Raw genomic sequence first — 23,097 nt, forward strand, 5'->3', positions numbered from 1 at the left:
CTCTTCTAGTCTGTCAAGGAATTACATTTATTGAGGCTCCCCTGTCAGTGTTGAACAGTGGCGATGCTAGGATAGATAGTCTAGAGTTTTGCTTCATTACCTTTGAAGAGCAGGGAATATTTATGCAGAACTTGCCTGTGGAAGATTGAATACATGGATAAAGACCCATGATAGGGCAGGTTGCACATAGTCTTTGAACTATGTACATGAATTTCACACCACTTGACAATCTCTTCCTCTTGTTGAGCAAAATTGAATTTTACCACTACAAACTGTTTAAGAACTACATAAAAGTCCCCATTAGTTTGTATTAAATTGCAGTTTAACCACTTTTAGTTTTTAATTTGTCTTTTGTAGCTGGCAGAGATAAGTGGAGTACCATTATTGTATGAACAATCTTTATGCTGGAATGAGTAGTGTTATTCTGGTATAAACTGCAAAATTTACAGCAGTTTTTTAAAATTACAATTCTAGTATTAATAGTGATTGAGTGATATATCATGTTACCCTTAGTAGATGTACAATAGGGATATTCTCAGTAGGAATGCTACTGCTGTCACGCACAAGGCTTGGCAAGTTGTACAGCTCTTGGCAACAATACTAGCTGAAATATCCCAGTTCTGCAACCCTAGCAATCATGATTGTGTATTTCTTTCGCGTTTTTAATTGAGATTCAAGCAGTGCGTGATCTTCGAACGTACAATTTAAATCACATGGAGTGGAACATTGGGTCAATTGAAAATTCTACACTGTTTGTAGCAGTGCCTGGTTAATCATAATACATCTGTGCTTTGTTGGTGTTTTTACTCAGATGCAGAAGAACAGGGACATAGGGAAAAGATAAACTTATCTTTCCCAGTTCTGCCCAACATTTGACACACAAACATCCTTTTTATCCAGTGTTCTCCCTCTACTGAAAATGCTGACTCATGCTGTGGTCCCGATTCCTTCCAGTGCCTAACTCAAGTGTTTATTCTTTATGTGTGAGCCTAGGCAATTTGATTGTAGAGGGCATTACAGCTGAGTCCAATCCTACTCTCACTTCATATCCATGCATGTATAATTTCCAGGAGTGAGTGGGAATACTGCTGTAGCTCATGGATGCTGATGCCAGTTGTATTACCTGGAAGTATGTAGAAATTGTAATACACAAACAGGTTGTCTACCCAACTAATCCTCCAAACGAGCAATAATCCTAATCTCATGTCTATATCCCTTAATTCTCTTTTCCTTCAGCCACCTATCTAACATAGGAACATAGGAAATAGGAGCAGGAGTAGGCCATTCGAGCCATTCAGACAGATCCTGGCTGATCATCCACCTCAATGCCATTTTTCCCCACTATCCCCATATTCCTTAATGTCATTAGTATCCAGAAATCTATTGATATACTTAAATGATAACTTGGTCTCTGTTTCAATCACTGACATTTCACAACCTCACAATCCTCTGTGTAAAAAAGGTTTCTCCTGCTTTGTGTCTTAAATCACTTAATCTTGTATCTATGTCCTATCGTTATGGACCGACCCCTGAATAAATGAAAGCGGTTTGGTTTGATCTTCTCTGTCATATCCCTTCATCATTTTAAACACCTCTGTGAAATCACCCTATCATTTCTGATGTTTATAGAATGAAAACAACCTCGCTACCTTTTGCTACCACCCAGTTTGAGATCAGCTATCTGAGAGCTACCTAGTGGAAATTAATTTACTTACTTTGCACTCAAATTGCCAACTGAGTAAATAGGGGTTAAAACATCTTTAATTGAAAGAGATTATTACCATTACCAAGACAGCAATGAGTTGCAAGTATTTACATGAAGGTGTATGTAACCATGTCTTTACGTAATTAGGAACTCCATAACTTCAGATTTTTATGCTGGTTGCCCTAAATCTGTTTGTCAGACACTAGTTTCACCGGTATGATTTGCCATTTTATCTTTCATAGGCCAAGTTAATTGAATTCAACCCACTCCGAGCCACCAACGTAAAGCTTCCAAGGGGAGCTGTTTTTGTGATTGCAAACAGCTGCAGGGAAATGAATAAAGCTGCAACAGCTCATTTCAATATCAGAGTTGTGGAGTGTCGACTTGCAGCAAAGGTAAGCTCATTTTTTTCCTGACCGCGGGTACAAAATATACACCAGAGCATAATGCATGGTTACTGTAGTCGTATGGTGGATAACAATTATTCCTCAAATCTTTGTAAATTAAGAACATTGTACATGTAGTACCAACTTTATATGAATCTATTTGTTACATTTTTGTTTATAAAATAGGATTAAAATAATGAACATAAAGTTACATAATCACATTTCGTAAGACCAGATCATAATATCAGAAATCCTTAAGATCATCCACCTTCCTTCCTTCCTTCAGTAGTACACTAAAGGAATGTGTTGGTAATGGAGTTATCATTTGAGTGCAACATTAAAATGAGATATTTTTCCAGTGGATGATAAGGACACCATGACACTCAGTGGGGAAACAGGAAATTGTCCCAATGTCTTGATCAACATTCTTCCCTCAATCAATGCCACCAAAAAAACATAGATTAGCTGATCATTTATCTTATTACTGTGGTGAGGTGTTTTCCTACATCACAATGATTACATGTGTAATTCAGATGAGATAAGTTATGATATAAATGCAAATTCTTTTTTTAAACGTATCAGCAAATTGTATACCCATTAACTGTCACTAAAACAGTTTTCTGCCTCAGTTGCAAACATTTACATTACAGGTCTATGTGACCTTGTTTTTTGCATTCAGCTTATCCATAGGCTGGCTGATATTAATGTATGAATTCTCAGTGAAGGTGGATGGAAGTGTTTTTGACAAATTATGGAAACCATTTTGAAGGAGGAGAGATTCATCATCAGATGTGAAGAGGAGAGTGGGCAGGAGTGGTGGCTGGAGCAGGAGGTGGCAGTAGAAAGAGGAACCAGGTGAGAGGTGGAAAGGAATAGGTGGTTAGAGTAGCTGGGATGGTACATAATGGGAGGAAAAGGTAAGGGGTGGGGAGAGACTCTTGAGGATGGGAGAGACTCTAAGGATGGGAAGTGGTGGACTTTGGTGTTGGGGGATTGTAAAAAGGAACAGGACTGAGTCTCAAGCAGATCTGTCAATGAAGGCTGAGGGTGAGACTGAGTTAGAAGGATGAGATTGGGGCTGAAGTTGAGGCTTAGAATCCCATTCCACCCACAGCAAATTTTTAAAGTGGTTACAGCACAATAAACAAATGCTAGTGCTGTGGAAGTTTTGAAATGATTGCCAGTTGCAGTCTAGTGCTAAGAAGCATTGAAGTGAAGGGGAACCATATCTAGGTGAGGAACTGGGTAGGATGCTGGGCTAGAAGGGGTTGGAGGTTGGACTCTGACTGAAGATTGCAATTTGCACAACATTGAGCATGGACCAGCAGATGAATGGTGACATGAGGAAAACATTGGGCAGGGATACCTGCTGGGCATCAAGGCAGCACAGAACAAGATTAGTAATGAGGCTAGAAGGAGAGAAGCAGGAGCTACATCAGATGAGGACTATAGGAGGGATGATAAAGTACAAAAGTTGCAGAGCATGTATGGTGAGTGACAAGCTCATGGAGAACAGCCTGAGTTGTAAGGTTATGGAGAGAAAAGCAGAAGTGATGTTGGGCAGGGACCGTGGAGCAAAGGAGATATTTGGTGTGAGTGGGCAAAGGGATGTTGAGTACCAAGAGTGATAGACTCAAGAGCAGCAGCAGATGGGAGAGTAGTGAGGCAAGGCTGGAAGGAGACAAGAACAGCGGGGTAAGGATAGGAAGTACTGGGAGAGGGAGGGTGGCTGCAAGTTCTCTTCATCAGTGCCACCTTGTGGCCAAGACCTGTGACTACAGAATAGCAGGCACCAGCCCACTTACCAAAATTGCAGAATAAGTGTTGCCATACGATTATTACATTTTAAATGTTGGCATAAAAGCATGATCAAAAATAGCAAGTAAGGTTTGTGGACAGGAAATGTGTGCCATATGCATCTCTTCTTCTTAGGCAGTCCCTCGGGAACGAGGATGACTTTCTTCCACTCCAAAGATGTGGTCCTTAGGTGACTGAATCATACAATTCTGGATCCATGCACTCTGCCACATGTAGGGCAGGTGAGGCAACTGAATGGGATGTTCGAATTTCCGAACACACTTTCCGCTGTTTGCACTTGGTCACTGCTTGGGCATGTCGACGTTGTTCGAACTGACACCTTCACGATTGCTTCTTCTCCATTTTGGGCGGTCTTGGGCAAGAGATGCCCGCAAATCAGTGGCGATACCACATTTTTTCAGGGAGGCTTTGAGGACATCCTTGTCGCGTTTCCTCTGCCCTCCTGGTAGCCTCTTGCTATGACGGAGCTCGGAGTAGAAAGCTGGTTTTGGGAGTCTTGTGTCAGGCATGCGGACGATGTGGCCCACCCAACATAACAGACTAACCATGACCAGTGTCTTGATACTGTTGGGGATGTTGGCCTGAGAGAGGACAGTGATATTGGAGTGCCTGTCCCGCCGCTGATGTCCTGCATCACTGGTGATATCTCTCCAGGGATTTGAGATGTCTGCTGTACAGTGTCCATGTTTCCGACGCATACAGGAGGGCAGGTAACACTGCGGCCCTGTAAACCATGAGCTTGATGCCAGGTTTGAGGTCTCTGTCATCAAACACTCTTTTCTTCAGCCGACTGAAGGCTGTGCTGACACACTGGAGGCAATGCTGAGTTTCAACGACGATGTCTGCCTTTGCTGAGAGGAGGCTTCCAAGGTATGAGAAGTAATCCACATTGTCCAGTGATTCGTGGTGGATGTTGAGAGTCAGGGCAGTGTTTTCATGCTGGAGCAGGCTGGTAGAGGACCTTTCCGATCCTCCTCGGAGACTTCAATGCCAGAGTTGGGAGGGACACAAATCTTTGGAAAGGTGTGATTAGCAAGGAAGGTGTTGGAAGGGCTAGCACCAATGGAGTCCTTCTACTGACGAAATGCCTTGAAAATGGCCTGATCATAATGAAAACCCTATTTCGTCAGACAGATAAATACAAGACCTCATGGCAGCACCCTTGCTCCAGGCATTGGCATTTGCTTGACTATATCATCAGCTGAGTGAAAAACCACAAGGATGCTCGCATCACCCGTGCCATGATAGGAGCTGATGACTGCTGGACCGACCATCGCCTAATCGGAGCTACTATCTACATAAGCCCAGTCCAACAATGGAAGTGGCAGCAGAAGCACTGCCGTAGGAAAATCAATGAAAATCAGGGACTCTGTAAAGAAATACCTACTTAGGCAATGTCTTACAAGCAACTTAGCGACGCTCAACGAACAGGAACCACAGAATGTCCACAATGCCTGGTTTGCCCTCAAAGCTACCATAATCAGCACTTGCGACGATACTCTTGGTTTCTCGACCAGGAAACATCAGGACTGCTTTGAAGAGAACAACCAGGAGATCCAGGAGCTACTAAATCACAAGCGCCAGGCATTCCTGGACTGGCAGCATCACCAAAATTCAAGGGAAAAAAAACAGGTATACAGACAATTGAAGGTTGAAGTTCAACAAAAAACCCGTGACCTAAAGAACAGCTGGTGGGATGAAAGAGTGCAGGAAGGACAGCAATTCGCTCACAGCCACGACACGCGCAGGTTCTTCAGCGCAGTCAAGACCATTTACGACCCAAGTACCCAAGGACTTACCCCACTGAGAGCAAAGAATGGAGTGGCACTGATCAAGGACAGCGAGGCAGTCAGTGCTCGTTGGAAGGAACACTTTGAAGATCTCCTCAATCGCGACTCAGTCCTGGATAAGAGTGCCCTCGATCACATTCCACAGTATGCTACCTGCCACGACCTCAGCACAACCCCAGCCCAACATGAGATCAAAAAGGCCATCTGACAGCTAAAAAATAATAAGGCTGCCGGTGTAGACCGAATTCCCACCAAAATTCTAAAATATGGCGGAGAGGCACTCTTGACACAAATACATGGTCTCATCTCCCTCATCTGGAAGGAGGGGACCATGCCAGGGGATCTCCACGACGCCATAATTGTGACCATCTTCAAAAAAAGACAACAAGACCAACTGCGGTAACTACAGAGGGGTATCCCTGCTGTCTGCCTCAGAGAAGGTCATCACAAGAGTTCTTCTCAACCGCCTCCTTCCCGTGGCTGAAGAGCTCCGACCGGAATCGCAATGTGGATTCTGTCCATCAAGAGGCACAGTGGGCATGATCTTCACAGCAAGACATCTTCAAGAAAAATGTAGTGTGCAGCAACAACCTTTATACATGGCCTTCTTTGACCTCACAAAGGCCTTTGACTCTATCAACCGGGAGGAATTATGGAAGATCCTCCTCAAATTTGGCTGCCTGGGGAAATTCGTCACCATCCTCCACCTGCTGCACGATGACATGCAAGCTGTAATCCTTGCCAATGGATCTGTCACTGACCCAATCTGAGTGCAAACTGGCGTCAAGCAAGGCTGTGTCATCGCACCAACGCTCTTTTCCATCTTCCTCGCCGCAACATCATCTCCATGAAGCTCCTTGCCAGAATAGATCTACTCTACAGGATGAGTGGGAAACTATTTAACCTACGTCGCCTCCAGTCCAGAACCACGGTCACCCCAACCTCTGTCATCGAGCTGCAGTATGCTGATGATGCTTGCTTATGCGCACACTCAGAGGCCGAGCTTCAAACTCTCATCAGTGCATTCATGGAGGCTTATGAAAGAATGGGCCTTAAGCCATACACTTAGATACACACTAGCAGATGTACCATAGTGTTGCTCATTTAAGGCGTCGAGCACTATGTCATGCCAAGCATAATTTATTATTCTGCTGTTAAGCTGAAGCTATGTTCTTTTAAGGCTACAAGTCGAATTGCTAGCATTTAAACACTGGGTGAGATCAATGTTTCATTGTTCTTCAGGTTGCAATTGAGAAGCCTGGCTTTCTTTTTTTAAAGTATCATTGGCAAGGTCAGTCAAATAATAAACGTTCTGGCTCCTTTGTGTCAAATGAGTCTACCATTTTGCAAATTACTACCTTTATTTCTTTATACCTTTTTCCCCAAATGCACCACAGAAATTTCTTTCTGTTTGACATTTGTATGATGGTCAGAAAATCTACACCAATGTGAAGTTTTTATAACATTGTAGATGCCGACTATGAACACTGAATAGCTTTCTACTGCCAAGAAGAGGCTTATAATACTGTTTTGCTGTCATGTTATTTTAAAGATCACAATCAGTATTCTAACCCTTTAGTCTGTTTACCTTGATTGTACTGAGCCCTTAAGAGATGACAAAAGAAATGTTTATATTTGTAAAATAAATGATTCAATATATTGCACTGTACTTAAATAACTGCCAGTGAATTTAATGCTGTTAGTCAATCTCGGGGATCTCCTGACATTCATAAGCATATTATAATGCCAGAGAGCTCATTTGAATTAGTGCCCTGTGACAGCTTATTGGTAGCACGGCATTTGGTAGGATGTGGTGACCGGTGATTCCCAGTAAAAGGAGTTTTTAATCTTCGCAGTGCTGACAGAAAGTGACTAAATTAAATAGTTCCTCATGTGAAGGGAAGGAAAGTTAAAGAGCAAGTCATTCCAGGGCACTCATGAACCCCAACAGAAAAAACACTAGAGCCTATGAGCAGGTTAGGGGGTTGTGAGTATTGCAAGATTACCTAAAAGAAAGGAATTAAAAAAAATACATTTAAAAAACTATATATACATGCATAGCGAAGTTGCAAGAAAGCAAAGAACAGTGAAACTTTGAGAAACAATGCCAATATAGAAATAATATTTTACAGTCAGCACAAAACAAGAGCACTTGCAGCAGATCTCAAAGAAAGCTGCACTGAGTGATCTCACACTCTCTGTGATGCGAGCTTTGACACTCTCAAAGTGTTATTGATTGTAACGTAGTTTAATGGGGATTCATAGTGTCGAGCTGCAGTGCTGTCATCGAGGCAGCCAATCACATTAAAGAATTCACACAGACAGCAATCCAAAAAATGTAAAGCACTAATAATCAAATCTCTTTTTAAAGAATTTTCAAACAGTGGTATAAAGATTGGGGCATACACATGGGGTGAAGGTAGAAGCTGAAATATCATGAAAAAATTTATTTTTTAATTACTTAAATATCTGGTTTTAAAAATCTAGTGATTAATCAAAATTGAGGCATTTTGCAACATTCTACAAATATAAAATTGTTTTTTCAGGGCCAAACTGGTTGTTCAGCAGTATTTCTCACTCCGATCACTATTTAAACCCAGTTATACCTCATTGAACAAGGCTTAACTTTTTATGCAGTTTCTAACAGCAACATGAGAGTGGAAAAAGATAAGTTCTTGCCAGATGAATTGATTTTGCTTATTGTTGGCTTGTTTGGGGTAGGGGGCAGTCCACAGCGCAACCTCTGCTGAAGCAGTGAATCAAAAACCGCAACTTCAGGATTGTTGCGTTAATCTGCACTTGCACTAAATCCCAAAGTTGCGGTCAGATTCAGATGGGTAATGACGGTGAATGCTGACAATTCACTGTCAAAAACCTCTGCAAATTCTGGGCCATTGTTCCTGAGGGAATTTAGCTTCAGAGTTAATCTCACTGCATTATGTATTGTGAAACATAACAGTATATTCATTAATACCAATTGTAGACATGCAGGCCAGTTACTGGAATTGCAGTAAGTTTGTTGAGCTCTATTCTAAGCCACAGTAACTATTTAAAAAAGATTGGAGCAACTGGAAACAATCAGGGATGGAAAAAGACAAATTGAATAAAGTGTTTTGCTGAAAGTGGTAAACTATATTTTAAAATTATATAGGTGATGCAGGTGCAAAATATTTTTAAAATCGCTTTTATCATTTTTTTGTTTTCTTGTAAGATGAGGCTAAATTTTCTACTTGTGCTGGTTGCACGTGTACACTCTGAGCATGAGGTGGAGTTGATGACCGAGAAATTCATTTGGAGGTTTTGCATCTATTCTGTGCAGGATTGTGCTGCTCGTTTTCTTCTATCTGGGCTGCGATGTGTCAAAGGAGAGTTGCACTGCTGGTGTATGAACCTCATTAAGGATTTAAAAATCATGTTCATTAAGGCAGTTTTCCTATCATTTATTTTGCGTGGTCTATCCCGGAAAGGCATTAGGTCTGTTCAAAGAACAGTTTCAAGCTCACTTCCTAGCCCTGGAGAGTGAGTTTCTCAAAAGATTAGTTTAACTGGTTTCTGAGTGAGTTTGGGCCATACTTATTCTTGCTTTTTGGGGTGTTTTTGTTGCATTTAGATTGGTGTGTTGTTTTTACATTTATTATTTAAATGTTGAATTTTGTTTCCTTTTCCTTATTTCACCCCCTACCATTGAAAGAAGGGCTGAGTGAATGATCCTTCTCAGCCTCCTTCTGAGGCCCCCACCAGTCTTCAGGCAATTTGATGCCACATGACATCAAGCTGAGTGCACTGGACACAGCATAGGCTACGGGTTCTGACAATATCCCCACTTAGTGGTGAAGTCCTGTGCTCCGGAACTAGCCATAACCTTAGCTACAGTGCAACTGTAACACTGATGGCTACTCTACAATATCTTGTTTACTAAAAGCAAGACAAATCCAACCCTGCTAATTGCTGCTGTATCAGCCTACTCCTAATCATCAGCAATGGAAGGATTCACCCAACAGCATATCTAACATATAAACTTTGTCTAGGAAAGAGTTGGTTTTGCCTGTGTTAATGGAAGTTACTACAGATTTGAAAGTCTGTGCAACTGATTCCTTTAAAGCTGCTTCTGGTGATATCTCTCAGACGAGCAGTGCATTGCTCCATGCATCAGGTCACTAGTGCGTTGTTTGCCAGAGTTGATGACTTCTTGGATTTTTTGAAGAAATGGAAGCATTAATAGGAGACAGCTGTGCACCTTTTCTGCTGGCTGCATTCCCAAGAGTGCAAAGCCTTGGTAATGGGATCATGCAAGTTCCTTTCAACTATGTTATGACATTCTACTGAGTTTCATGACCATCAGGTAGATGGTTACAAGACATCCTAAAAACTGGCACATTGTATTTATCCTCTGGCAGTTGACAGTTCCATTATTACTCAATGGAATATCAAGGCTAGATAGATGGACCTCTACCTCAGAGGGCTGTGGAAGCAGTCATTGAGTATGTTTAAAGCAGAGATTGACAGATACCTAAATTCCAATGACATAAAGGGATATGGGGATAGTGTGGGAAAAAGGCATTGATGTGGATGATCAGGGGAGCATGGATGCCCTCTTGAGCTATGGCTCATGACTCAAGTTTGACATCCATGAGACAATATGAAGAAAATATAATGAGGCACTTGCCTCCACAGGAATAAAAATAGACAATAGGATAGGTTATCTAAGGCGAACCTTTTGTTACTGGTACAGGTTTTGGGATGTTTTATTGCACAGCCCTGAAAAAGTATCCAAAATGATAGTGGTGTACTGTATGCTACACAACAATTCTCTTTGTAATATAGCTTGCTGCCTAACCTAGTGATCTTTCTAAGTATTACCCTAGTGAGAAAGGGAAGTAGGATAGCTGGCTGCTAGATGTCAGTTACCCTCAGATGGTGGTGGTTCTTTCCTGCTTCTGCTGGGTCATAAGCTGATCCTGCAACACTGAAGCCATGACTAAAAGTATTGTGTGTGTCTTACGCTTCCTCCTTTCAGGGTCTACATTGGTCATCTAAGTGGGACAGATGGTTGTATGTATGTTGATTCACCCTGAAAATCGTCATCTTCAGCTGTCCAACACCTTCCTTTCTCCTGCTGCTGGACACCTCCTCAGAATGTATGGGAGAAAATCACAGGGCTGCAATGAAGTTGTTGAAGCCCTGTCAATGTACTGACCAGTCCATTTCCCAGCCTGGTGAATCAAAATCAGATACTCATCACCATTGGAATTTAATGTTTCTATAGCATTAATTTAGTACATTCCTGAGGGGTGGCCACATGGCAATTAGGACTACTGCAAATTGTGCTGGAGGTAGGAACATAGGAATAGGAGTAGACCATTCAGCCCATTGAGCCTGCTCCGCCATTCATTACGATCAAGGCTGATCATCTAAATATCGACTTTCCAAATATCGACTGGAAATACTATAGTTCGAGTACTTTAGATGGGTCAGTTTTTGTCCAGTGTGTGCAGGAGGGTTTTCTGACACAGTATGTAGACAGGCCAACCAGGGGCGATGCCACATTGGATTTGGTACTGGGAAATGAACCCGGCCAGGTGTTAGATTTAGATGTAGGTGAGCACTTTGGTGACAGTGATCACAATTCGGTTAGGTTTACCTTAGCGATGGGCAGGGACAGGTATATACCGCAGGGCAAGAATTATAACTGGGGGAAAGGAAATTATGATGCGATTAGGCAAGATTTAGGATGCGTAGGATGGGGAAGGAAACTGCAGGGGATGGGAACAATCGAAATGTGGAGCTTATTCAAGGAGCAGCTACTGCGTGTCCTTGATAAGTATGTACCTGTGAGGCAGGGAGGAAGTTGTCGTGCGAGGGAGCCGTGGTTTACTAAAGAAGTTGAAGCACTTGTCAAGAGGAAGAAGAAGGCTTATGTTAGGATGAGACGTGAAGGCTCAGTTAGGGCGCTTGAGAGCTACAAGCTAGCCAGGAAGGATCTAAAGGGAGAGCTAAGAAGAGCAAGGAGAGGACACGAGAAGTTATTGGTGGATCGGATCAGGGAAAACCCTAAGGCTTTCTATAGGTATATCAGGAATAAAAGAATGACTAGAGTTAGATTAGGGCCAATCAAGGATAGTAGTGGGAAGTTGTGTGTGGAATCAGAGGAGATAGGGGAAGTGTTAAATGAATATTTTGCGTCAGTATTTACAGTAGAGAAAGAAAATGTTGTCGAGAATACTGAGATTCAGACTACTAGGCTAGATGGGATTGAGGTTCACAAGGAGGAGGTGTTAGCAATTTTGGAAAGTGTGAAAATAGATAAGTCCCCTGGGCCAGATGGGATTTATCCTAGGATTCTCTGGGAAGCTAGGGAGGAGATTGCGGAGCCTTTGTCCTTGATCTTTATGTCGTCATTGTCGACAGGAATAGTGCCGGAAGACTGGAGGATTGCAAATGTTGTCCCCTTGTTCAAGAAGGGGAGTAGAGACAGCCCTGGTAATTATAGACCTGTGAGCCTTACTTCGGTTGTGGGTAAAATGTTGGAAAAGGTTATAAGAGACAGGATTTATAATCATCTTGAAAAGAATAAGTACATTAGAGATAGTCAGCACGGTTTTGTGACGGGTAGGTTGTGCCTCACAAACCTTATTGAGTTTTTCGAGAAGGTGACCAAACAGGTGGATGAGGGTAAAGCAGTGGATGTGGTGTATATGGATTTCAGTAAGGCGTTTGATAAGGTTCCCCACGGTAGGCTATTGCAGAAAATACGCAAGTATGGGGTTGAAGGTGATTTAGAGCTTTGGATCAGAAATTGGCTAGCTGAAAGAAGACAGAGGGTGGTGGTTGATGGCAAATGTTCATCCTGGAGTTTAGTTACTAGTGGTGTACCGCAAGGATCTGTTTTGGGGCCACTGCTGTTTGTCATTTTTATAAATGACCTGGAAGAGGGTGTAGAAGAGTGGGTTAGTAAATTTGCAGATGACACTAAGGTCGGTGGAGTTGTGGATAGTGCCGAAGGATGTTGTAGGGTACAGAGACACATAGATAGGCTGCAGAGCTGGGCTGAGAGATGGCAAATGGAGTTTAATGCGGAAAAGTGTGAGGTGATTCACTTTGGAAGGAGTAACAGGAATGCAGAGTACTGGGCTAATGGGAGGATTCTTGGTACTGTAGATGAACAGAGAGATCTTGGTGTCCAGGTGCATAAATCCCTGAAGGTTGCTAACCAGGTTAATAGGGCTGTTAAGAAGGCATATGGTGTGTTAGCTTTTATTAGTAGGGGGGTCGAGTTTCGGAGCCACGAGGTCATGCTGCAGCTGTACAAAACTCTGGTGAGACCGCACCTGGAGTATTGCGTGCAGTTCTGGTCACCGCATTATAGGAAGGATGTGGAAGCTATGGAAAGGGTGCAGAGGAGATTTACTAGGATGTTGCCTGGTATGGAGGGAAGGTCTTACGAGGAAAGGCTGAGGGACTTGAGGTTGTTTTCGTTGGAGAGAAGGAGGAGGAGAGGTGACTTAATAGAGACATATAAGATAATCAGAGGGTTAGATAGGGTGGATAGTGAGCGTCTTTTTCCTCGGATGGTGATGGCAAACACGAGGGGACATAGCTTCAAGTTGAGGGGTGATAGATATCGGACAGATGTGAGAGGTAGTTTCTTTACTCAGAGAGTAGTAGGGGCGTGGAACGCCCTGCCTGCAGCAGTCGTAGACTCGCCAACTTTAAGGGCATTTAAGTGGACATTGGATAGACATATGGATGAAAATGGAATAGTGCAGGTCAGATGGTTTCACAGGTCGGCGCAACATCGAGGGCCGAAGGGCCTGTACTGCGCTGTAATGTTCTAAATTCTAAATCTACTTCAGTGCCTTTTTCCCACACTATCCCCATATCCAGACTAAACAGAACATAGATGGCATGTTTGAAGGGGTGCTTTCAAAAGTCAAAGGTTACAGCAGGGTTGTCAGTATGAAATGTAAAAGCTTCATCAGTAGTATCTGGCACAACATTCTGGTCTTCCTCTACCTCTTCTGAGAAGTATTTTTGTATCAGGTTCAGGGAAGCTTTGTCCACCGGTTCATTTTCATGGGATTGGAGAACTTCAATTTTGTCCAGCCCTCCACGTTCTTCTATCATTATACAAAGCTTATCTGTTTCATTAACTTTTTCTGCAGTCAGGAATACATTTGTAATAGCATCTAAAATGACTTGGATTGTCTTGCAGTATGTCATTGGTATTTAGAAATCTGTTGATCTCTGCTTTAAACATACTCAATGACTGAGCTTCCACAGCCCTCCGTGGTAGAGAATTCCAAAGATTCACAACCCTCTAAGTAGAGAAATTTCTCCTCACCTCTGCCCTTATTTTGAAATTGTGTCCCCTGGTTCTAGATTCCCCAACCAGGGGAAGCATCTTACCTGCATCTTCCTTGTCTATTCCTTTAAGTATTTTGTAGGTTTCAATGAGATCACCTCTCATTCTTTGAAACTCTAGAGAATACAGGCCCAGTTTCCCCAATTTCTCTTCATAGGACAGTCCCGCTTTCCCAAAAAGAAGTCTGGTGAACCTTTGATGCACTTCCTCTATGGCAATAATATCCTTCCTAAGGTAAGAGGACCAAAACTGCACACAGTACTCCAGGTGTGGTCTTACCAAGGTTCTATACAATTGATGCAAGATTTCACTACTCCTGCACTCAAATCCTCTTGCGATGAAGGTTAACATACCAGCCTTCCTAATTGGTTGCTGCACCTGCATGTTAGCTTTCAGTGACTTATTGACAAGGACACCCAGGTCCCTTTGTACATCTACACTTCTAATCTCTTGACATTTAAGAAATACTCTGCACATCTGTTCCCCCTACCGAAGTGGATAACCTCAATTTTTTCCACATTATATCCCATCTGCCACATTTTTGCCCACTCACTAAGTCTGTCCAAATCCTTTGCATCTTCCTCACAACACACATTCCCACCTAGTTATGTGTCGTCTGCAAACTTGGAAATATTACATTTGGTACCCACATCCAAATCATTGATATATATATATTGTGAACAGCTAGGGCCCAAGTACTGATCCTTGTGGTACCCCAATAGTCACATCTGCCAATGTGAGAATAACCCATTTATTCCTACTCTCGGTTTTCTGCCTGTTTACCAATCCTTAATCCATGCCAATATATTACCTCTTATCCCATGTGCTTTAATTTTTCTAACCAACTTCCTGTTGGGACTTTATCAAAAGCCTTCTGAAAATCTAAGTATACTACGTCCAACGACTCCCCTTTATCAATTCTGTTAGTAACGTCCTCAAAAAACTCCAACAGGTTCGTCAAACATGATTTCCCATTCATAAATCCATGTTGACTATGCTCAATCAGACCATTATTATCCAAGTGTCCACTTATCCCACCCTTTAGAATAAATTCTAGCATTTTCCCTACTACTGATGTAAGGCTAATAGGTCCTTAGTTCCCTGTTTTCTCTCTCCCTACCTTCTTAAATAGTGGGGTGACACTTGCTGCCGTCCAATCTGCAGGATCAGTTCCAGAATCTATAGAATTTTGGAAGATGATCACCAATGCATCCACTATCTCCATAGCTGCTTCTTTCAACACACTGGGATGTAGCATATCAGGTCCTGAGGACTTATCAAACTTCAGCCCCATCAATTTCTCCAAGGCAACCTTCTTACTAATACTAATTTCCTTCAATTCCTCATTCTCCCTCGTCCCTTGGATCTCTAATTCTGGGAGATTTCTTGTATTTTCCTCAGTGAAGACAGATACAAAGTAATCATTTAGCTTCTCTGTCGTTTCTCTATTTCCCATTATAAATTCTCCTGACTCTGCCTGTAATGGGCCCACATTTGTCTTAACCAAACGTTTCCTTTTTACGTACCTATAGAAGCTTTTACAGTCCATTTTTATGTTTTTTGCTAGTTTACATTTATATTCTATTCTCCCTTTATCAGTTTCTTGGTCCTCCTTTGTTGTATTCTAAAATCCTCCCCATCCTCAAGTTTGCTGGCAACTTAAGGGGCCATTTCTTTTAATTTTATACAGTCCTTAACTTTCTTTGTTAGCCACAGCTGACTGCCTTTTCTTTTGGGGTTTTTGTGTCTTGAAGGAATGTACAGTTGCTGTAAACTACGTAATATTTCTTTAAAGACTCTCCATTGCCTCTGTACTCTTATACCTTTTAATGTATTTTTCCAATCTACCTCAGCCAATTTGCTCCTCATACCATACATTCAAGAGTGAATCAATTCCCTGAAGCATCAAATACCTCTGTACAGATGCAGCTAGTGGACTCCTCCATACTAGTAGAAACACTTTTGCAAGGTCCTTCATATTCTTTTTAAATGGCCTATGAATTGATGGTGCTCACAAACCATAAATGCTCAGTACGTAGACCCTGGATAGCAGTAATTCTGGAACTCTGCAATTGAGGGTAGCCTTGAGCTGGCCCTCCAGCCAACTCCTTGCTCCTCTGCTGCTTCTTGTATTTTGTCCTCCTCACTTGTATGGTGTTTCACCCAATGCTGCTTCGTCTATCTAACTTTTTTAAAAAGGGGGGCATGGAGTAAAAATTCTGTTTTAAATAACAATTCTAATTCTAAACCTCTACAAATCATTAGTTAAACCGTAGTTAGAAAGTTGTGCCCAGTTTTGAGTGCTTTACTGTAGAAAAGATATCAAAGCCATGGAGAGATGGTGCAGAAGTTGTTCACTAAGAGGATACAAGGAATAGAGGCCTAATTATATGGAAAAACTCTTGACTCTTAAGTAGTTTAGTTTAGTTTAAGTTTAGAGATACAGCACTGAAACAGGCCCTTCGGCCCACCGAGTCTGTGCCAACCATCAGCCACCCATTTATACTAATGCTACACTAATCCCATATTCCTACCACATTCCCACCTGTCCCTATATTTCCCTACCACCTACCTACACTAGGGGCAATTGCTAATGGCCAATTTACCTATCAACCTGCAAGTCTTTGGCATGTTGGAGGAAACCGCAGCACCCGGAGGAAACCCACGCAAACACAGGGAGAAGTTGCAAACTCCACACAGGCAGTACCGAGAATTGAACCCGGGTCACTGGAGCTGTGAAGCTGCGGTGCTAACCACTGCGCCACTGTAAGTAGAACAGAGCAAATTAAGAGGAGATCACATGGAGGTATTCAAAGTTATGAAGGCTTTTGGAAAAGTAAATAGGGAAATAGTGCATCCATTGGCCAATGAATCAGTAACTAGAGGACATAACTTTAGAATCAGCACCAAAAGAACAAAGGGAGAGACTTGAAGCAATAACTTATACAGAACGTTATTAGAACATGGAATGCCTTACCAGAAATAGTAATGGACATAGAATCCGTAATATATTTTAATTGGGAAATGGATAAATATTTGAAAAAGAAAACTTTTAATCTGTTTGGGCAACGTGAAAGGGAATGGACTTAAGTGGAAACTTTTTCATAGAGATGACATAGGTGTGATAGGCTGAATAACTTCCTTTTATGTTGTAAAGTTCTATGATTTCATAAATGAACTCAAGCATGGCTGTTTTTATATAACATTTAGATCTTTATATTTATTATGGAAATGTGGTCAAGTTAACAGCAGACCAACATGGCAGCTAAAAAGAATGAGGAGAATGAGGTGGTGAGATAGAATGGGGTAAGACTGGTGCTCAGGTGAGATACAGGCAAGTAGATCTTGTAGCCTGTGAAGTGGTGGAAGCATGTAAACATGCAACTTGTAATAGCGCAAGGCTTTCACTGACCCTGACAGGAAATGACCTATTGTGAATAAATGGCCAAGTATTTGACCACATAAGTGATTAAATTAGACATTCTTATGGAATTAAAAATTTAGTTCAGCTTGTCAAACCTTCAGAACAATTCCCAGTGTTTCACACAACACATCTTAATGGCATTAGTTTCTGTGGTAGTTCATGTAAAAACATCATTAGTTTTCATATTGGGCTGGAAACATAACCCTTAAAGCCATTCTGTGCTGAAAATTCTTTAAAGTTAAAAACTCAAAACAATGTTGTCTGGAGAGGGTATAGATGGATCAGTACATTTCTCAAGAAATATTTTGATTAAGAGTTCTTTTCTCTTGAATGTGATATCTGCATAACTCATGATTTTCTTATCCTGACATGCGGCACAAAAGTGGGCTGCAAGCTGAAGAAAAATGAAAACTTTGAAAGTTTTCAGGTATGCTGACTTCTGATGAATTATCAGCAAATCAGAAACTGTTCTGAATTTATTGGGTTTTTTTTTAGATCCCTCCGTGACTGAGATCACAGGGTTACTATAGCATCAAAGGTACTGCATAGTATTGTACTAGAAAATGGCCCAACTGAACTAATTGTCTTGTGAAGTTCTTTGTGATGTGGTGGGAGACCTGTAATGCTAAACATATGACTCCTTTTGGTATTTAGATACTAGCAAAAGCAAAGGGTTATGAGTGGCAGAAACTGTCAAAATTGGGAGACTTACAAACTGAGCTGGGAGTCAGTCTGGAGACAATGCTTTCAACTGTGGAGCAAATGCTGCATCCAGAACTTTACAGCAGGGAGGAAGTTTGTCAACATCTTGGGATCAGCCAAGAGGAGCTATGCAGTAGCATTCTCAGCCAGAACACACAGGATGGTGAGTCCCTAGTCGAAACTCTGACTAGTACAATTATAATTGCTTTATGCCTTCTTGAACTTTGTTCCTAGGCCCACAATTCTAGAGGCCATGGTAAGGTTTGGCTTAATAAATAGTGCTTTTGAGAAACAATGTGCAAAATTTACATTCTAGTTTTTTTGGGCAGTAGAGTCATGAGAAAAGATGTCACACCAATGCTGTTGTATTCCAGTTATTTCATAAGCATGAAAAATATACAACTCAATTTCTTTCAGCAAAAAAAAAGTGGTAAACCTGTCATGCCAAAAATAAAGTTTTTAACACAGCCTTTTCAAATGTAAACCTTTGGCTCTATTTGGTTTGATATTTTTTCGGTGTGCTTTATGCTGTGAGGACCATGCACTCATAGGCTGATAGCTCGGATATGTATAATTTTATTGTCACTTCTATGAATTGCTACTGTGGATTAGCATGGAACATAATTGTTTGGTTTAGTCTGGCTCGCAGAGATTTCTGAGTCTTTGGTAAGGTTGAACCGTAACTGTTTATTACATTTAAGGAACTATATACACTTCACTTAAACATGTCTAATTTTTCTCATGGTCATGATGCTGTGCTTCTTCTCCTCCTCAAGTCTTTTTCACATGTGGTCTCTTACATCATTACAGTGAGAAGTGTTACACTGTCCCCGTCATTAACCCTTTCAAAACCTTATACCACATCGCCCCCCCCACATACACATTCATTTTTATATTTACATAATACCCCATCTCCCCCAAGTCTCTGACATCACAGATTCAATCTGTCATGAGGCTTCATAACTTTCCCGATCGTGTTGGTGTCAGACACGGATGATCAGTAGTCTTTTTCTGAACTCTTGTTTCTTGACTTGGACGGCCTTCATTGAGGTTTGTAGCATCTGGTGCTTTCTGAATTTCAGGATCAACATCTGGTTTATCCAAATGTATGACTGATTGACATCGTTGATGAATAGAACTAAGATTTCTCCTGTTTCGTCTTATACTACCTTCTGAAGTATGTACTAAATAAGATCTCTGTTGATTTTCATCCCTCTGGACGATTACTCCTTCTCTGTCTTGGTCTCGTACCTTTTCTCCTCCCATCAATGGGTAGGTTCCTGGAACGATATCTCCTATTATAGTAATTAGTTTGTTGCTTTCAACAAGACTTTTCTCTGTCTTGAACTCTCTGATAATCCTGGACTTCTAGCCCTGGAAGTAATTTATTTGGGTAAGATAGGAAGTTGTGTTTTGATCTTTCTCCCCATCAACAGTTCTGACAGTGCTAATCCACATAGCAATGGAGTAAATGTGTAGTTTAGGAGTGCTGTTTGAAAATCTTCATTCTGCTGTAACAGCGCTTTGATAGTTTTGTCTCCTCTTTCAGCTTCACTATTAGATTGAGGATATCTAGGGGAACTTGTAAGACGTACAAATCCACAGTTCTTCGTAAAATGCGTAAAGTAGTTGTTTGCAAATTGAGGATCATTATCTGACACAATCTTGTCAGGAATGTCACGTGTTGCAAAGATTGTCTGTAAAGCTCAAATGACTGCATCAGTTGTCATTGTGTACTAATGTTTGTTATTGATTATTTTTCAAGGTGGATAGAAGACAATCGGGTAGGATTTCCCGTTAAATAAGAATAGATCCATCCCCAGATGTTCCCACAGACAGGTTGGAAATTGGGTTGAGATAAGGGGTTCCCTCTGGTCTGGTCCGTGCACTGTGCATACCTGGCAATTAGAAATCATTTCTTCTATATCTCTCAATATTCCCAGCCACCACACAGACGATTGAACCTGTGCTCTGCATTTCGTGCTACCCATGTGGCCCTGGTGTATTTTCTGAAGATATCTGCCTGGACTGAGACTAGAATCACCATATTTCGTCATATACCAGCAAATCATCCACAATAGTAACATGCTTTCTGTATTCAAAAAAAAATTTCATCACCAAAGCACTGGGACGCTGCTGTGGCCAACCTTGCCTGCAATATTGGCGGATACAGATGCATTTCTCATCTTGCATCTGAGCATGACAAATTTCTTAGAGTTTTTTGAGCTGGCCGGCCATTGTGATGTAGTAAACTGAGAATATGACTCACTCTAATTAATAAAGTTAACATCCTGTTGTGTAGGATGGTTAACAGTAGCTCTGGACAATGCATCTGCTGATGTTTGCAGCTTGCCCTGTACATATACCATTTCATACATGAATCTCATCAGCCTCAACTGGAATCTTTGGATTGTTGGAGGCATTCTAGCCAGTTCTTTTTCATCAAGTAAGGAAACTAGGGGTTTGTGGTCTGTTTCTTTGGCAACCTTTAAGCTGATATAATCTGAAGGCTTTTTGCAAGCCCACGTGACTCCGAGAGCTTCTTTCTCTATGACAGCATACCTCGTCCGTCTCTCTCAGACAATGATTGAGACATCCATCTGGCTGTTCTTGAAAAAGGACTGCCCCCAACCCTGTAGATGAGGCGTCTGCTGCAATTGTGGTCGGTAGTGAGGGATTATAATGCCCTTGCTACTAACGACGTGCCCGAGGAAACGAATAGACATTTTTGAAAATTCACACTTCTCATTATGTGTCAGGCTGCCTCCTTGTAGACGACTCAAAACTGTTCTAACCCTCAGGTCATGTTCTTCGACAGATTCACCATGGACTAAGAAGTCGTCCATATGGCATTCTTTAAGGCCCCGTAGAATGTTCGACATTGTTCTTTGGAATATTTCAGGAGCTGATGTTATACCGAATGGTAAACGATTAAAACAAAATCTTCCAAAGGGAGTGATAAATGTTGTCCATAATTTTGACTTCTCATCCAAAGGGACTTGCCAAAGCCACAAGTCACGTCAAGCTTTGTGAACATAATGCTTTTAGATAACTTTGCCAAGCTTTCATCTACTGAGGACAATGGATGAATTTCTCGTGCGTCAGCCTTGTTAAGTTGTGTTAAGTCTACACAAATGCGAAGAGTACTGTTAGGTTTGGGAACAGGAACCCATTACAGAGCACCACTCTGTTGGCTTTGTGACAGGAGAAATGACTCCCATCCTGGTCATCCCTTCTAGCTGAAGTTGGACTTGCTTTTTTAGTGGGTGTGGTATCTTCCTAGGCGTGAAAAGACATACAGGTTTAGCATCTTTCGTAACGTAATGCCATATTCGGTCTTAAGTCTTCCTAGATCAGTAAATAATTTTGGAAAGTTTATTTGAAAGTGACTCCTGGATTTTTGCTGCTTAATTTCTTCCACTTTCCTTATAAGCTGAAGGTCTATTCAAGCTCTTCTACTTAAAAGAGAAAATTCTTGATTCTGTAGAACATATAGTATTTCCAATATCTGCTTTTGCTTGTACTGGAGTGTTGCCTGTAGCTTTCCCTTTACTTTCCTCCTGGACTGTGTTGTAACTGAGTGTCTGTTGGTTGCAGGCAATGTGTTGAAAGCCACGGTTCATTGTCTGATTAAACTGTTACACTTGTTCCAGTGTCTAGTTTAAAGTTGGTGACGTCCATTGACACATATATTTGCAGTCAAGAATGCATGATTAGGGTCATTGATCTCACCAAGGAAGTTTTCTGATTTCTCTTCTGATGGAGATTGTTCACCTTCATTAATAGCTCTTTGCTTGAAGACTTTTTCTTTAGATCCTTTGAAAATAGAGGTTTTACTTTGGCACATCATCAAAAAATGGCCAACTTCCTTGCAGTGAAAGCATTCTGCTTTGTTTTCAGGATACTGTTTGCACCTTTTGGGTCTTTTTGGCACCACAGCGCTCGCAGGGTTTCCTGGCATCTTGTACCTTCCCCCAAAGTGTACTTTCTTTTCTGGTGCTTCTTTTATAGTCCTTTTTTAAGGAACTGTATGGTCATTGGAGATTTCCTGAACCAAGTTTTTCTTCACCTCTCAGGATTGCTCTGTTCAGCTTACAGGCTTCTGCTTGTCCTACCAGCTGCGTATTGCTTTTTCTGGGTGAGGTCTTCCTTAGACTGCAATAAATCTGATAGGGATTCATCAGCAATACCTACTACAATGCAGTCTTGAATTAATTCTGTTTTTAGGTCTCCATATTCGCATCTTTCAATTAGAGTCATACAGCACTGAAACAGGCCCTTCGGCCCACCAAGTCTGTGCCAACCATCAACCACCCATTTATACTAATCCTACATTAATCCCATATTCCCTACCACATCCCCTCCTGCATTAATCCCATATTCCCTACCATTCTCCTACCACCTACCTACACTAGGGACAATTTACAATGGCCAATTTACCTATCAACCTGCAAGTCTTTGGCAGTGGGAGGAAACCGGAGCACCCGGCAGAAACCCACGCGGTCACAGGGAGAACTTGCAAACTCCGCACAGGCAGTACCCAGAACTGAACCCGAGTCGCTGGAGCTGTGAGGCTGTGGTGCTAGCCACTGTGCCGCCCAGCATGTAAATTAGCATGTAAAGATCATTAATAAAAACATCTACTGGTTCACCTGGTTTCTGGACCCTTCTATTGAATTTAATCCTTTCTGGAATCTTTTTGTTCCTCAGGTTGAAGTACTTATCAAAGGCTTTTAAGACGTCATCAAATTTATCTGATGTCTCATTTATGCCTTGTCTTGCAATAACATCATTTGCTGTTGCAGTTCTGGAGTCGGTAAAGTGTTGACTTGTTCTTATTCAGACATGCTGCCTAATTGAGAAGCAATTCTGTACCTCAAAAATCTTTTTCTCCACTGACCAGTTTTGAG

General features: G+C 41.6%; 1 protein-coding gene across 5 annotated transcripts in view; it reads left to right on the forward strand.

The window, feature by feature from the left end:
* Positions 1-23,097, forward strand: part of galk2 (galactokinase 2) — a 149,166-nt gene that overhangs the window by 80,452 nt on the left and 45,617 nt on the right. For all 5 annotated transcript variants that reach the window (XM_068017943.1, XM_068017945.1, XM_068017944.1 and 2 more), the window contains 2 exons: positions 1,948-2,100; positions 18,140-18,350. In XM_068017943.1, coding sequence (XP_067874044.1) covers positions 1,948-2,100; positions 18,140-18,350 — 364 coding nt within the window. The remainder of the gene's footprint in view (positions 1-1,947; positions 2,101-18,139; positions 18,351-23,097) is intronic.

This window comes from Heterodontus francisci, chromosome 38, assembly GCF_036365525.1.
Source record: "Heterodontus francisci isolate sHetFra1 chromosome 38, sHetFra1.hap1, whole genome shotgun sequence".
Taxonomy (NCBI): domain Eukaryota; kingdom Metazoa; phylum Chordata; class Chondrichthyes; order Heterodontiformes; family Heterodontidae; genus Heterodontus; species Heterodontus francisci.